The sequence below is a fragment of the Macrobrachium rosenbergii genome, chromosome 48 (assembly GCF_040412425.1).
Source record: "Macrobrachium rosenbergii isolate ZJJX-2024 chromosome 48, ASM4041242v1, whole genome shotgun sequence".
NCBI lineage: Eukaryota > Metazoa > Arthropoda > Malacostraca > Decapoda > Palaemonidae > Macrobrachium > Macrobrachium rosenbergii.
Genome location: NC_089788.1, coordinates 25,700,852 through 25,717,504, shown reverse-complemented (window position 1 = coordinate 25,717,504; position 16,653 = coordinate 25,700,852). Strand labels below are relative to the sequence as shown.

The 16,653-nt window shown below is 38.8% G+C and overlaps 1 protein-coding gene across 9 annotated transcripts in view; it reads right to left on the bottom strand.

Annotated features, from left to right (window-relative positions):
• Positions 1 to 16,653, bottom strand: part of Piezo (piezo type mechanosensitive ion channel component) — a 366,537-nt gene that overhangs the window by 15,906 nt on the left and 333,978 nt on the right. For all 9 annotated transcript variants that reach the window (XM_067091426.1, XM_067091428.1, XM_067091429.1 and 6 more), the window contains 6 exons: positions 16,422 to 16,548; positions 15,883 to 16,130; positions 9,251 to 9,404; positions 7,271 to 7,409; positions 6,357 to 6,515; positions 5,925 to 6,141 (listed from right to left, as the gene is read on the bottom strand). In XM_067091426.1, coding sequence (XP_066947527.1) covers positions 5,925 to 6,141; positions 6,357 to 6,515; positions 7,271 to 7,409; positions 9,251 to 9,404; positions 15,883 to 16,130; positions 16,422 to 16,548 — 1,044 coding nt within the window. The remainder of the gene's footprint in view (positions 1 to 5,924; positions 6,142 to 6,356; positions 6,516 to 7,270; positions 7,410 to 9,250; positions 9,405 to 15,882; positions 16,131 to 16,421; positions 16,549 to 16,653) is intronic.

Below are 16,653 nucleotides of genomic sequence, written 5' to 3'. Positions count from 1 at the left end.
TCCTTTTCATCCTCATCACCTGATGACAGTTCCTCTGCCACCATCTGCTGCTGCTCCCTTTGAATCTCTTGCTGTTCCTTGGTGGGCAGGTCTTCTTTGTGCTCCTCCACTTACTCTTCCACATCTTCATCACTGACTTCCAGGTTTATGGACTTGCCCAAAGACATAGTAGCCTCCAAAACTGAGCTAGGCTCAGCTCAAAGACCTCAAAGTTCCTTTGAGTTACAGCTTCTGGCCACAAATTTTTCTATGCAGAGCTCATGTTCCTGTAGGTGACTTTGCCACAGACCTTACTAGTAAGAGTTTGGCAGTAAAGTTTATTAAAATGATTATTCCAGAATTCTCTGGGGATCACTTGAGTGTCTGAGCTCATCTAAGCACCTCTGGAAAAGTGCCTTTGTGTAGTTTTAAAATTAGAGATGGCCTGATGGTTCATGGCTGGATCAGAGTAGTTCTGCTGCAGGCAAAAACCTGACAGTTTTGAGATTTGACTCCTCTAACAACTTGTCCTGCAAGTCTGTTGGGTGGGCAAGAGCACTGTCCAAAATCGGTAGAAACTTGTAAGAGCCCGTTGCCCCGACGACGTCTCTTCCAAACACAACCACACCGCACCCTCCGCTTGAGCAGTCGTCTCCGCAGCCGGGCCGATTAATCAGACGTTACCTACGTCTTGGAGGAGAGTATTTGTAAGAGCCGGACACTGTCTCTTCCAAACACGTGTGTTCGTGCGTTTGTCAGTCGTCATCCATCGGAGTGAACGAGACAAAACAAGAGCATCTCGTTTTCTTTCTCTAACGGAATGTGACTTCAACCATACAATATTTCCGTCTGTTTCTCCCTAACCATTATTGTCTTGATTTATGTACAATCACCACTACTTGCATTGCCATGCAAGCATTCTAATCATGTACTCATAATGTTCCACCGAATCTTCTGTATCAAACTGTATGTGTGTTTCTGTTTGTGAAGACGCCAAACGTCTCTCCATTTTACATATATTATGTTACTGCATTGTATTCATTAATCTGTCTCAAATCTCATGCAATTGGCCATATGTAGAATTTCCTGGCCTTTCCATTAATGTATGTTTTAACACCGTACGTTTATTATGTCTCAATATCGCCATCTGTTTGTCTGCCGACAAACACAGATGTCTGAATCTTTTATCTCTGTTTGGCTCTGTCTGTATGTAGATGCTACGTTACGGTCCGCACGTCAATAACATCTCCGCAGATTCTGTACATTTAATCTCAGTAAGGAACTACCAATAAACCAGTTAACACCCAGCCAGTATGTCACTCAATACCCAGTCCTTACACTGGTGACCCCGGAGTGACCTGCAGGACCTGGCTGACCCAAGATGACGCCCCATGCGCAGACAGACCCTTCGCTGCCTCGCTGCTTCCCGCCGTTCCTGAGTTCTCAGTAGAAGTCCGACCCTTCGAGATGACCCACCCCACCACTGGAGCCCTGGATGCCTCCTCAAGGAAACCTGAAGCTGCCCCCGCACTCGTACTGGACGAGCTGACCAATGTAGGACCAGCCAACGTCATCCTTCAGCCTGCTGCCGCCCCCCTCGAGCTGGCTACCAAGGATCAGCCACCGTCATCCTTCAGCCCTTGAGCCAGCCACCGAAGGGTCATCCGACGCCACCCTTCAACCTGCTCCCGTCCTCCTCGAGCTCCTGCTGGCCGGCGCCGCCCTTCAGCCTCCTACCCGCCTCTAGCCCAAGCCCTTCGAGCTAACTACAATTGTCGGCAAGACAATTTCTGCACTGATGTCTTGCTTGGGTGGGGAGTATTATAAGAGCCCGTTGCCCCGACGCCGTCTCTTCCAAACACAACCGCACCGCACCCTCCGCCTGAGCAGTCGTCTCCGCAGCCGGGCCAATTAATCAGACGTTACCCATGTCTTGGGGGAGAGTATTTGTAAGAGCCCAACACCATCTCTTCCAAACACGTGTGTGTTCGTGCGTTCATCAATTGTCATCCATCGGAGTGAACGAGACAAAACAAGAGCATCTTGTTTTCTTTCTCTAACGGAACACAACTTCAACCATACAATATTTCTGTCTGTTTCTCCCTAACCATTGTTGTCTTGATTTATGTACAATCACCACTACTTGCATTGCCATGCAAGCATTCTAATCATGTACTCATAATGTTCCACCGAATCTTCTGTATCAAACTGTATGTGTGTTTCTGTTTGTGAAGATGCCTGGAGTGACATACTGGCTGGTTGTTAACTGGTTTATTGGTAGTTCCTTACTGAGATTAAATGTACAGAATCTGTGGAGATGTTATTGACATGTGCGGACCGAAACGTAGCATGTACATACAGACAGAGCAAAACAGAGATAAAAGATTCAGACATCTGTGTTTGTCGGCAGACAAACAGATGGCGATATTGAGACATAATAAACGTACGGTGTTAAAACATACATTAATGGAAAGGCCAGGAAATTCTACATATGGCCAATTGCATGAGATTTGAGACAGATCAATGAATACAATGCAGTAGCATAATATATGTGAAATGGAGAGACATTTGGCGTCTTCACAAACAGAAACACACATACAGTTTGATACAGAAGATTCGGTGGAACATTAGGAGTACATGATTAGAATGCTTGCATGGCAATGCAAGTAGTGGTGATTGTACATAAATCAAGACAACAATGGTTAGGGAGAAACAGACGGAAATATTGTATGGTTGAAGTCACATTCCGTTAGGGAAAGAAAACGAGATGCTCTTGTTTTCTCGTTCACTCCGATGGATGACAATTGACGAATGCACGAATGCACACGTGTTTGGAAGAGACGGTGTTGGGCTCTTACAAACTTAATAAGCAAATTTTTCTCCTGTTAATATTTTTTTTACAGACTGACCAACAACTTTATTAATCCACTCTTTGAAAAACTACCTGGTAACCCAAGCTTTGCTATTTGCATTCCACATCACAGGTAACTTGATTTTTTTAACATTATCATTTTAAAACTTGAGGGATTTCACTACGATAGACTACTAGAGGCTCGCATTTTGTCTCCACTAGCGTTCCCAGACGTCACCAGAGTTAGCCAGTCTTTCATTGGCTTGTGCTCTGACGATGTCTTTTCATTATGAATTATGTAGGTCCTGTTTGGCTATTTTTTCAAAATAACCCTGTCTCATAAGAGTTACACATGTTGGGGACTGAAACCCTCAGCCTTTACATAATTCCTAAATTTCTAAATAATTCATAGGTAGCACTTTGGTTGGTACTGGCTCCATGCCTCACCAAACTATTTATGCCACTTCCCTTCTAAAAGTTACCAAAATAGCCATGGCTGGCTTTAAAGTCACTAACTTCAGCACTTATTTCAAGCTTGGTTTACAAAAGATTGGCAGGCAACACTTTTGCTCTTTTGCAATTTGTAGCTTTGGAAACACTGTTACCCACTATTTTTTATGTACCCAGATCAACAGAAATGTTCCTACTTGAATGTTTGAGACCGTTTGTTGTGTTACAGTTCTGACTCTTTTAGCACCATTCACTGCTATAGTTGCTTCTTTATTTTTTTTTTTTTTTTTTTTTTACAAAGGTGGAGATCTTAGTTTTTAGCATATGGTACTCAGCAGAAAGATCAGACATGCAAATACCTTTCTTGTATTTAGCTTTCATCTTTTCTTTGCTCTATCTTGCTTCTAATTATTTTATTTTTCTCACTATTATCACAACTATTTTTCTTAGGACCCATGAGGTACTGTGTGCACAAAAAATAGCTTGAAAGCATAAAAAATGGACAAAAAAGGTGACAGTGGATTGAAAGGGGTTCTGATTGATTTGAAGCTAAGCTGACACTAACACATGAACCCTTTGTTGGGTGTACAAAGGGTTATTCGTCACAGCACCTCAACTCAGACATGTACGTATTAGTGCGTACATAGAGTACCAGACAATGATGAGTGCCAAGATAATTTTTCCTTGTTAAAATATATTGAGTACCAAATTTGGCGAGTTTCAAAGCTGACCATTACTAAGTTATTACTCTAATTTGAGTAACAGACGTAGCAATAGCAAGAAATAAGAAATATTACACTTATTAAAGTAACAGATTTTTAATTTCTAGTTTTCCTAAGTATACAAACAAGAGCCTTTTTAATTAGGAGTTTCTTTAGGAGCAAGATGGCTGGTGACAGGGGGTATCCCCATCTCTTGCCGAACCTTGCCACTTCACTTTTTCCTTCTGCCACAGGCCAACTTAACTGTCCTGCTCTGCTAGCAGGGTGATCAAATTTGGTACAACCTATATAAAAGGCCCTGGTTTATATACCTTGCAAAAATACAAATTCTTTTAAAAATTCGTTATTTGTTCCTTCGGGGATACAACCATCAGCCTTTATATTAGGAGACTTACCCCTTAGGAGTCGGGTAGCCCCTTGCCAGTGTCTGGAGTTGGACTCCACCCAGAAATGTCATGCTTCTAGTTGCTCAAGCAACTCTTGCAACCTCCTACTTGTCTGGTGAATAGGTTGACCAGATTGATAGAGCCCTGTGCCACAGAAACCTGAAATGAGAGGGAACTAAAGTGAAAAGGGTGTGCAGGGTCTCCTTTATGCACCCCCTGAAGTGAACTTGAGGTAAAGCCCATCCTGCTGCTCAATCATGCATAGTCCAGGGGCTGTGCATGGACCAGAGAACGAACAGTTTGTGCTCCCACCCTGTTGCAACTCAGCTGAGCTGCTAAGGGGCTGGACTACCCCAAGCTCCAACCCGCAACTGGTCCACACACCTGGAATTGGGGGGGTGAGGAAGATGCATATGGCTCCCCCAATGTTAGCCCAAGCGTGCATGGTGGGTGGTCCTCATGTTCAAATGGGCATGTGTGATGGTGCCAGCCTTGCCTGAGGTTTGATGTTCATTTACTGTGAACTGGCATCTCTGCTCTCCTTCCAAGAGATAGACAGAGCCCCCAGCTCAGAGAAGTCCATTGATGAGGAGGAGGAGAAGAAGATGAGCTGGAAGATGACAAAGAAGAGGAAGCTGATGACAAAGAGGTAGAATGTCGAGTTCACTTTTTCCTTTTCTTCTCAAACTTCTTATTTGCCTCTGAAGGACTGATTGCGTCTGATGTGGAAGAAGTCACAACACCTACAGGGTCAGCTGCAGGCAACACAACTGCCATTGAAGGATCATCTGCATCAGACGGGTAGCTACAGGAACTGTAGAGGCAGCAGCAGACAGTGGTGGTTGGTTTTCCATTCTTCCTTCCTGCCAGCAAGTCAGGAATCTAGCCAGCAACTGACAGCCTGGCTAGCCCTCTTAGATAGGGAAGATCCAGGTGTAGAGGAAGATGAATGGCAGTTAGTGGAAGAAAGGAACTGGAAGGAACCTGGTGAAATCTTCCTCACTCTTGCCATACTTCTCCCACTGAGGTGAGGGGCCAAGAAGCACATTCATCACGAGGAGGGGAATGAATACAGTCCCTGTCCTTACAACAAGCACAGGATTTCTCTAGGTCTAATGATATGGGAGACATGAAGCAACCTCAAGGCTTCCCAAAACCTCCACACAGTGCTGGTCATATTTCTTCTCTGTAGAGAAAAGCAAAACCATCAGATACAAGAATAAACAAAATGATGAAATGGAGGTGAAAGAAAACAATGGTACAAGCTACCCATCCATATCCAAGAATCTAATAAGAACACCGGGAAGAGGGTGCAGGCGATGTCTCATGATGATGGCTGAGTGAAGTGGCAGAAGGGAGGTGAGTGAGGGATTATCTCCTCTCGCCCCTCATTTCCACCAGTTAACTACCTTGTTACCAAGATTCAATGGCCATTCCAGCCTATGCTAAAGGATACTCCTAATATAAAAGGTGATGGCTGTATTTCCCTATGAATAAACAGTTTTTTTCTGTAGTAAAAAGCACTGTACTACGTACCCTCCTCCTGAGATCAAACTAAGGCCTTCAGGGAAGGCTTTGTCATTAAAAGTATATACAGTAAGAAAGCCAAAGCCACATCTTTGGTTATGGGGAAGCTGCTTGAAATTCGTACAGTTATTCTCCTGTACCTCCCACCATTCTTGTCTTGAAGATAGATTCCTGAAGCCACCAGACCGAAGGGTGAACTCAAGATCAACAAAGCCCTTCTCCTCATCTGTAGTAAAGTTAAATATTGATAAACATTAAAACTGTTAAACTTCCTGTCATTTAACTTTACTAAAGGAAAATAAATAGCATAGCATTCATTTAAAAAAATAGTCTAAATAACCTAAAATAATCAGTGAATGATTGAAAAATGGTTATCCAATGTAGCAACTTTTATCAAATTTTTCTGTAAAGGTTTTTAAAGTTCAAAAAATTTTTTCTTACCTTCTAATTGTGTTACATAAGATGCTTGACCCTTGTTAGTAACCTTTAAGAATTTTGGGAAAAGGTTTTTTATGATAACTAGATTGCTCTCAGTATTCTTTTCCCAGTTTCCTTGCAGAATCTGAACCAAAGACTCTCTAATTGGATTACGTTTGTTACCTGCAAAAGTGTAAAAATTAAAGATTTGGCCAAATACATAACCAAAGACATTGAGTTACAAATTTAGTGACTGTCACAAATTATAACTTTATAACAAAAGTATATGAGTGAACAGTGACTGAAGTGCTTAGCAAATAACTGGTTTAAGCTTCTTTTCAGCTATCCCATTACAGCTGCTTCAGTTTCAGCATAAAACTTCTGTGCCCTCAGGATTTGGGCACTATGGGTATAATTTTTATCACAGTATGTTGAAGAACGTTTTATATTTCGACACTCGACTGCTAAGTTAAAGACAAATTATATACAGAAATGTATTTGGACAGATTCTACAGCATAAACCATCAACTTGGTTACCTCTAATGCGTCTTGAAATGAGTAAATGACCTTTTTGGGTAAAATGACCAAGTCAGCAATATAAATTTGCTGGTAAGTAAGGTTAAAAGTTTAAGGTGTGTATGTAAGTCAGCTGCTTCTGAGTTCAGCTGAAACATGGACGCTTAAAAAATGAAGGAAATTCTGATGTGTGAAGTTTAAAAAGAAAATACAGGAAATTATGCGTGAGACTTAAAAAGAGGATAGAAACATGCAGACAATCTTGTCATGGAATAACCAATCTTAAAAACATTAATAATGATAATGACAAAAGTCAGTTCTTAAGAAGACATGCACAAAGCATAATGTACATTGAAATGATAAAAATAATTAATGTCACTAATACTGCTTACAAGTACAGAAAGTTGTCCATGTTTGCTTACTTTCATATGCTTTCAAGGTGATTTCCTTTTCATCCTTGCACTGTGCAGCTACATCAGGTGAATTAGAAGGTCTTTTAATACTCCAGTTAATCTTGACTTTTATGGTATGGTTGCTCTCGAGGTCTTGAATAAGTTTATCCTATGGATATCAAAACATCCAACTGTAAATATATACTTATCCAATTACATACAGTGATCCATAATAAATGACATACAATGTTTTTCTTTGATCTCAGTTAAGTCTGAAGCACCAAAGGATGTATCAGTTCTCAATTTTACTTTCAGTTAAAAGATCTAAAAATACTGAACAATAAATAAAAATAACAAATATCAGGAAGACAGTTCCATATTTTCTCCATGGATTCATGCCATTTTAAAGCAGTTACATAAAAGTTTTCAATTTTAACTTCTAACTTACTTACATTAGCTTATATCTATGCAAAATGGTGAGAGAGTGTGCTTTTATCCTTATCTTTTGAAAGAATACAATATCTCCTTAGTAAAAAAACCTAAACATGATAATTATTAGCTAACAAGACTGATGTAGCGATGGAGGTAACATATTGTATGAAACTCTACATAATGCCCATATTAAATTTTATACAGCTCTGGATAAGGAGTTCCTATGCATTGTTGCTACTTCTAACACTAATTATTCGACATCACTACAATCATGGACACGAATTTCCATATTCTGATTTAGGTAAAAATGTTTTGCCTACTATTGTTTTCAATTTTTACTGTTGCTGCAACTTTTGAGACTAGGTATATAATATCTTCCTTTATATTCTTTTCCTAGAATGGAATAAAATTTATGTACTGAAAACTGAGTAAGTTTTCAGGAATAATATTTATGTACTGAAAAACTGAGTAGGTTTTTAGGAATAATATTTGTGTACTGAAAAACGGCAATAAGTTTTCAGGTGATAGTATATAATACATAGGTTACCAGACTCCCTTAGATCTGTACTTGAGAGACCAGAGATCAAAACTTTACCAATACAAAACAGGTAGCCTCCAAAAAGCTTTACACTCAAGTTCAAGAACTGTGAGTTACAGCAAGCTCCTGACAACAATGATTTTGTATCTAATATTTTCGTGCCACTATCTGTACATAAACTCCAACAACGTTTTTCCGGCACCATCGAGATCTATAAGTGTAGCAAAATGTTTTGAAAAATATTTCCATTATTAACAAAATAAGAATTGGTTCAGTAATGTTACCATTTTTTCCTTCTCATCATTTTGATTAATGTTGCTATCAACCCTTCAGCAGTTTTGGTCTACTGGAGGAGATTTTCATTTTGTTTTCTTAAAGGCAAAACTCATAAAAATTAATTTTTCAACTACCCAGCTTTTACTAAAGTTTTGACACGCTTCTTGTCATTTTGCCTTTTCTATAAGGAATGTTATGGGATCACGTCTCTCATGCTGATGGGTACCACACATCATAACGAGGCTCTCATAATAATATTCAGGCATTGCTAAATCTATATATATAAATAAATACTGTATAATTTCTGGAATTCTGCTCTCATTCCTAGAGATTTCCTCTTTTATAAAAGCAAAAGGGCACTTAGAACAGTGTCTGTTACTTTTTTATCTGGTTCAGCACTCCAAGAAATTATTTCCATTATAAGTGCCAGAACTCTACTTTGTTTTCTCTTTGTTCTCAAGACGTGAGATTTCTCTTTTCTGCAGGTAAAATTAGCATCATTAATCTGTATGATGCAGTATAAAACTATACACTTAGTCAACCACTTTGACCACTCTTCTCTGTCTTTAATTTTTGGAAAACCTTGCCTTTCCTGTTTGATGGGAAAACACTAATGACATTAAATTTTACCTTCTGGGGTTTGAATGGCTTTGGGATTTTGCTCATTATAGTTACCTTTATTTACAGAAAATACTGAAAAGGTTAGACAAATTTATAAGGTACAGCTAATCTATGAGTTTTGCTCTGTTCTATATCATGCTTACCTGGGCAGGAGGAGATATTCCCCAAATAGCTGTTGACTCTCCATTAAGTTCGGCCATGACAACATCTGGGTAGTCATAGTTGCTTAAGAATGTTTGGGCTAATCGATTCATCCCATAATGGTTATTAAACTTTTCCCAGTCCTTTTGAGTAAATCTGGAATAATAAAGCTATTGTAGAGTTTTGTGACCGTTTTTCTAACACTCCAAGAAGCAATTTATATAAGTATCCTGAACGTTTTTTATTCAAAATTTATTATTTATGAGCTATCCATCTTTACCTTAGATTTTTAAACAGTATCTGAATTAAAAAAATCAAGATGTATCTCCGAATACATGATCCAAATACATGTTAAGTAAAGAGCTAGTTGGTCCTTGTAACATTTGTAAACTGCACTATCCTGGGGACTAAGAATTTGGTAATTGTGCTGTTGTCATCTTTTGAGTTCAAGGGGATCAATGGAAGTAAATTATCCTGGGTCTGTGAACTACCTGTATCCTCTGAAGCATAATTTATGAGATTCTAATATAATATTTATTAGAAGCATAATACTGAAACCAAACAAGTAATACATAAAACATCCCAATAAATTTTGTTTTAAAAGTACAACTTTTTTTCATATCTAGGCAAAGAAAATGCAAATTGGCTGTTAGCAGGACTTACTAAGACAAATGAAATCATCAGCTCTTGTCACACAAAAATCACCATCATAAGAAAAGGGATTAACGAAGGATTCATTATCAGAGAACCAAAATCATACTTACTAAATCAAACAAAGAAGTGTAAGCAATGAAGGAAAACTAAAGTAGATGGGAGGGGAGCAAAAAGGTAAAATACTTAGCTATTCAGCAGGAAGCGATAAACGCATACAGGTGGGACTGGCTAAGATATTTTATATCAGTTGAAATTAGTAACCAACTAGCTCCATTACCAAAATTGTACTTACTGTATTACAATATTATAACAATTTAAGGACAAGAAAACTTTACAGGGGCAAGTTTCATTGCTAAGCCAGAAAAGGCCCACGTGATCCTAATAATTATAGACCCTTATCTTTGACATGCTGTTTGGGTAAAGTGATGGGGAAAAATTGTAATTCCTGTGCTTACTTTGTACATACATAAATTTCATATCATATCCAGAACTCCCTTTGTATCCAAAGATTTAGATCCACATTAGAGGATCTGAATGAGAGCAAATTACAGCAACAATTTCCTTTGATATACAGAGAGCATATGACTACATAAGAATACCACATCTTAAAAGACTTTTTGTGACAACGATTTTTGGTGTTAGTTAACACAACTTTTTCTGCAAGCAATCATTCCAAGTGTGCATTAACAATAAATTTTCAGCCAAATATAAATCAGACAAGGTCCCTCAGGGAAGTGCATTCATCGGCGCCATATTTACCTTGGTAATACAGTACAGAAAACCTTAAAAGAACTACCTTACTGTGTTGAAAGCTATTTGTTTTCACACAAGTTCCATCAATTTACATAAGCCTAATTCCGCAGTCCAGCCGCTCCAGACACACACTAAAGAAACATAAGAAAAACACTCCTACTGGCGGGCATGTATCTGGGAACAATTGAGCACCCTGTGAACAAATTATTCCACTGTCTGTTTAGCTAATGAACACAACAACTCACAGCACTGCCAGATTTTGCCTATTAATTCACCCCAATTAATATTTGGCCATTATTCTTCATAATATGAATTTTTCCATCTTCCTTTTCCTTTTGATGATGGATTTACTAAGGGGTTCAGAGCCGATGAAACACGGTTTTTCGGCAATACCTTTTTATCAAAGCATCGGATAAAGGTGAAAGTTGGCAAGTGTATATTTCATAACCCTACCTAATAGTTCTGGTACTTATCCAGGTAAAAGTGTGTTTCCTATGCCAGAGCCATCAAAATCACAGGTAAGGGTTTTGAACACAATATGACATTAACCTATGACATCATGGGGCTCCACCCACAGCGAAGAGAAGTTTACATACTGGGAAAACGTCTCTTCACTGTGGCGAGAAAGGAGTTGTCATCGTCCCCTTGATTGCATTATCATTCTCAATAATTTTATTATTATTATTATTATTTTGTGGAGGTTTCATCGCAACTTCCACAGCAGTTGTTGGTACTAAGTTGTTAGCTTGGAATTCTTCCATTTTCTTGATATTTGTATTGTTTCTACTTTACAAATAATTCAATGTATGTAATTCATCCACATAATGAACCAGTCTATAGCTGATTTGTTAGATCTACATATATTCAGGGCGGGAATACAAAAAGACAATCCGTTTTGTTTTACCTCAGGTTTCGACACTAGCCTTCTATTTGCAGCAAGTCAGGAGCGGTCACTAGAGGTAGAATTCAAATGAAAAGCAGTACCTCATTTCCCTCAACTGTTAGGGGTATAACGGTCAACGCCATTGTTTTATTTCAATTAATGTAACCCATTGCTATTTTTCTTTTTTTAATTTATATCATACTATGCCCTTAATCGCCCTCGTATACTCGCTGCAAATAAAAGGTAATGGTAGGAGTCAAGATTTTGAGGGCAAGCTATTATTTACCTACTTAATATCAATCAAATGTAACATGCTTTATATTGATATGCATGGAAAGGAAAATATATTGAAATCAGTTTGAATGAGGAACATATTGTTATAATCATTGTGTTTTAATAAATATGTTTTAGATGTACAAATAAAGCGTCTAACACTATACATAATTTATCTCCAAAATGTCTTCATTTTCACTCTTGAGGAAGAGGTCATCCCTGTCCTCACTGTTGCTAGCAGTGATGTCAATGATGACTGGTTCCATGCTCTCATGGATATGTCAGATTTCTAGTACTTCTTAAATGATGGGATTGTCTCAAGGCCAAGAGAAAGAGAAGGTTTGCTCACTTCCCCCCAAATCCCCCCGTAGATACCCCAGGTGGGAGGTGACTCCACCCACTTGGGTAGACATCGTCTCTCTTGGCCTTGGATGTCTAACAGCTCCTGCCCACACTTCTGGGGTGGCCAAGTAACTATTACCCACTATAGAAATGATTATCTATTCACACTATAGTAAATCTTGCCATGGGTCTTCTTGCTTGTATACAGAGGCAAGCCGTAGCACAAATGCATTCTTGCAACCATGGGGACAATTCCGTATCCTGCTGGCCATTATCGAATTTGTTGAAGCCTAGACTGTGTAAGTGTTAGTGACTTACTGCCTACCTGGTGGATGAATGGAGTCTCATGACGTCATATGTTTACATCACAGGTTTTCAGGATCCTTGTCTGTGATTTTCTTGGTTCTGGCATCAGCAACTTCATTTTACTCTAAAAATATCAAAATTATCGAACTTAGGTACTAAATAATACTTGCAAAAATTAGGTAGGGTTATAAAATGTACACTTCCCAACTTTCACCTTTATCCGATGCTTTGATAAAAAGGTGTTGCCGAAAAATCGTGTTTCATTGGCTCTGAATCCCTTAGTAGTATTATAAAATCAACCATTTTTCATTTATGAGTGTTACTTGTAGTGATATGGCAAGTGGCTGGTTTGCTTATGAGTCATTCAGAGATGAGATCAATGGTAGCTATGCAAGTACTGTACTAGCGTCATCTAGTTTGAACAGTCATCTTTTCAACTTATATGCTGTTTTAGCCTATTAGCTCCTTATTGCTTATCCCATTTGGTTTCAGATTATTTGTTCTCTATAAATTTGCCTTAGCACCATGCCAATAAGGCATAACTATTAGAGTAATTAGTCACTGGTTCAAATACTATTAGGTAATATAATATATGGTGTTTTAACCAAGTCAAGAATTAGGTTTGCCAGATATCAGCCTACACTTATTAATTAAATCTGCTATAATGCTATAACCTTAAGGATCAAATAGGAAATGGGTTGAAACCAGATTACAATAAACCCATTGTAATTCCACACACTGTCTATCTCTACCTGATCTTTGATCAAGAGGCTACTACAAATAGCTGGTTCTTCTACTTTGGCTTACAGCCTCCTCCAGTAGTTGAAGCCTTAGCTGCAGACACAGCCTGTTCATTATCTTGATCTTTGGCAGTTCTTTCACATGCTGAAGCCAATTTCAGTGATAAATTCTTATGGGGGATGTTAGTCAAGGCCAACTGGCAAAAATGGGTTCTGGGTGTTACTGGTAGACTTTTGGACACAGTTATCAAAAGTCCAGAATATTTAACCTGAACTAGGAAGTTAATGGTTTCATTAGGTATTGCATCAGTGTTATTAATATAATCTTTTATGAACTGACTATCACTTTTCTTTTTAAGAAAAGAGATGAAGTATTGAAGGGTCTCTCATATATGCTCTTCATATTAAAAATTTGAAATATGAGAACATCAGATATCATGAGCCAGTAACTTTTCTTCTGGACTGATCACAGAGAGATTGGATGTATTCAACATGAAATTCTTGGGGAGTTTGATGCCATCTCATTAGCTACAGTCTCCAAGTAATTCAGGCCAGAGTGAACTTTATTGCCAGGGGACCCTATCCCGTAACAATGAATGGGCAAACATCCAAAGGAACTCACAGTCCCTTTTGTCAAGGTAGCAGGCTTAGGAACTCCTAAAAAGTTTCACTTCCCTGGAATGAGACAGAAGCAGACCCTTGGGTAGTAAAGACCCTGAAGAAAAGTTAAAAGTTACTTTCCTGGAGACTAACTGTCATCCCTCCCCCACTTCACTGATACTAGTCCCATTCAATTCATACAGCATGAATTAACCAAGGTTCCAGGCCTTAGACTGAGAAGTAAGGTCGATATTGGCCAGGAAGCCATAATGGAAGAGATGACAAATCCTCTAAGCGATACCTTGGGGATGGTGACCAATAACTGACATCAGTCTTTTCTCTTCCCGATGGAAACAGCAGGTTTTGTCCATTGTTGCATCAGGATGCTTATTTTCCTGTTCCAATACATTTATCCTCCCAGATATTTCTCAGGTTTGTGCGGCAGGTTAAGGTCTACCAGTTTTGTTGTCTCTGCTTTGGGATGTCAACAGACCTGCAAGTGTTCACCAGAATACTATTCCCAGTAGGTGTGTGGGCCCACAAAAGAGGTATCAGGCTAAATACCTTGCTATGTGTCAGCTGGCAACAGAGATCCTAATTTGGACAGAGGAAAGGAATAACCCTTAATCCCCAGACACACTCTAGCAAAAGGGAATGTTATCGTAGACCACGCAGGAAGAACTTAGTTCTGCTAGTAGAGTGGTCATATGTTTAGAGATGTGCAAGATGTCATGGAAGATGTGGTGGACTCCTTTGATAGATCCTTATGTCCAACCACAACAAAAAGATGGCAAACTATTGGTCAGCCCTCAATGATCAGGGAGCTGGGCAAATGCTGCCTTTATGATCCCCTGGGAGAGTCTGGAGGCATATGCATTCTCACCACTCTCCCTGAAGAGAACAGTCCTAGACAAAAAAAAAGATGTACAAATCAACAGGCCTGATGATTGCTTCACTTTGGTCTTACCAAGAGCGGTATCCTGACCTATTTTCATCCCTAGTAGACATACTTTGAGAACTGATAATAATGTGGAAGAAATAACTCGAGGAAACACACTACACAAGAACTGCAATTTATTGAATAGAATTCAATTTTTTATGAAAAATTCCATTAGCACATTAAGAGACACACTATATACAATTATGAAGAAAAACAATCCTGTTGGCTACACATCTGAGAATCCCAAAGCGACCAATGATTGCCCAACAGCCTGTCATTCCCAAGTCTTCACCCTAGCACTCCTGTTATTGATACACCCAGTTACTGGAATATTTGCTCAGGATCAAATTATTTTCTTTCACTGGAGTTTGTAAGTGTTGGTGTTTGTTGTCTGTTCTGAGAACAGTAATCCTTCAATTATCTGGATTGCCATTACCTGGAACTTGACATATCCGACATACCCAAATCAGGGTTCCCCAGTGAAGAAAACTCCACTTTTTACCGAAAATTCCCCTATAACACTGCACATGCACAATGGCAAAAATATAACCAGTTCTGATGTTAATTGCAGGTGAACTACAGTCGACCGACAAAAATTAATGGTAAATTCTTGATAAGCAGCCAGAATACTATAGAAAGTGTCAATTTCCAAGGTAATACCCAACGCGGAGCTAATACTTAGTTCTACCGTTTGCAATACTACACTTGAAAGTACACACTAATGAAAAACACAATATGCTGGGGATCAAGAGTTGCCAATGCATCACCTAGTAACTGGGATAATAGTCAAATTACTGTGGAGGGTATGACATGCAGAACATTTATACACCAACCATTGGACATTTTGGAATTATCCATTTTTCCTAGTAATTTTTTCTTCCAAGTTATCCCACATTCTGATTTTGCGAGTTGTAACGTGTCCACGGCAGCACTGAAAACTTTTTTTTTTGTGAAAGTGTCACTTTGTTTTGCAAGTCAGAGGTGTATTGTGGAATTACTAGTACACAACTTATGATAGCACAGCAAAATCGATACATCAGCAAGGCATGGAGCCAAAGGTGCTTGAAAATTGATGGTTTATCTGTATGGAATTTCACAATAAGGAAGTGACAAATATACAGAAAAAGAGAATGCCACACTTACGGGTACAGGGACTGCTGTTGGGCCGACATACTGAAAATAGGCTGGTAAGCCCCAATAGAAACCTGAATTGACACATCTTCAGGGGGATTAGGTTGACCCACAGTATTACTAAGGGCAAAGAGTACCAAAGGAAACCAAATGAGTGCAATGACACCAAAAAGTGCACAGCCTCCCATGCCGTATTTGAGGAGCTTGCGTTTCCCTTCTCCTCTTCCTTGGGGATATTCTGCTTCAGCTCGTCTTTCACACTAAAAGAAAATAAAAAAAGTGAATGAAAATGCAAAGCTGATTATATATGAACAATAATTAAACCTAATAAGAACAGTGTGATCATATTTTTATTTATAACATTACTTTTACTCTAACCATGCTCGACAAAATTTAATATCAATATTCAGGATTTTAATGCATGGACTGAAACCAACTGGCACAACAAAAGTTCACATTGTAATAAGTTCCAGAAACTAATGAACTTGATATCTCACTTAAAGACTATTTCTAATACCACAACTATACTACAGTTTTGAGTAACAGCTCACCTTGAGCTGGAAAATATGTGAAAAGACATCTTCCATCTTGACCCAATCACTGAGGTTCATACTGGTATCTGTCCAAATCCAGTCCATTAAAGTACGAAGTTCAAATAGAAATGGGACGCTCATAAACCTGTTTAGAATTCATAAGAACTTCTTTGAATATTTCTGAAGATTAATGGTTGTTTATGAAAAATAAATGCAAAAAAATGGTTGCCTTGAGCTCATATGACACTAA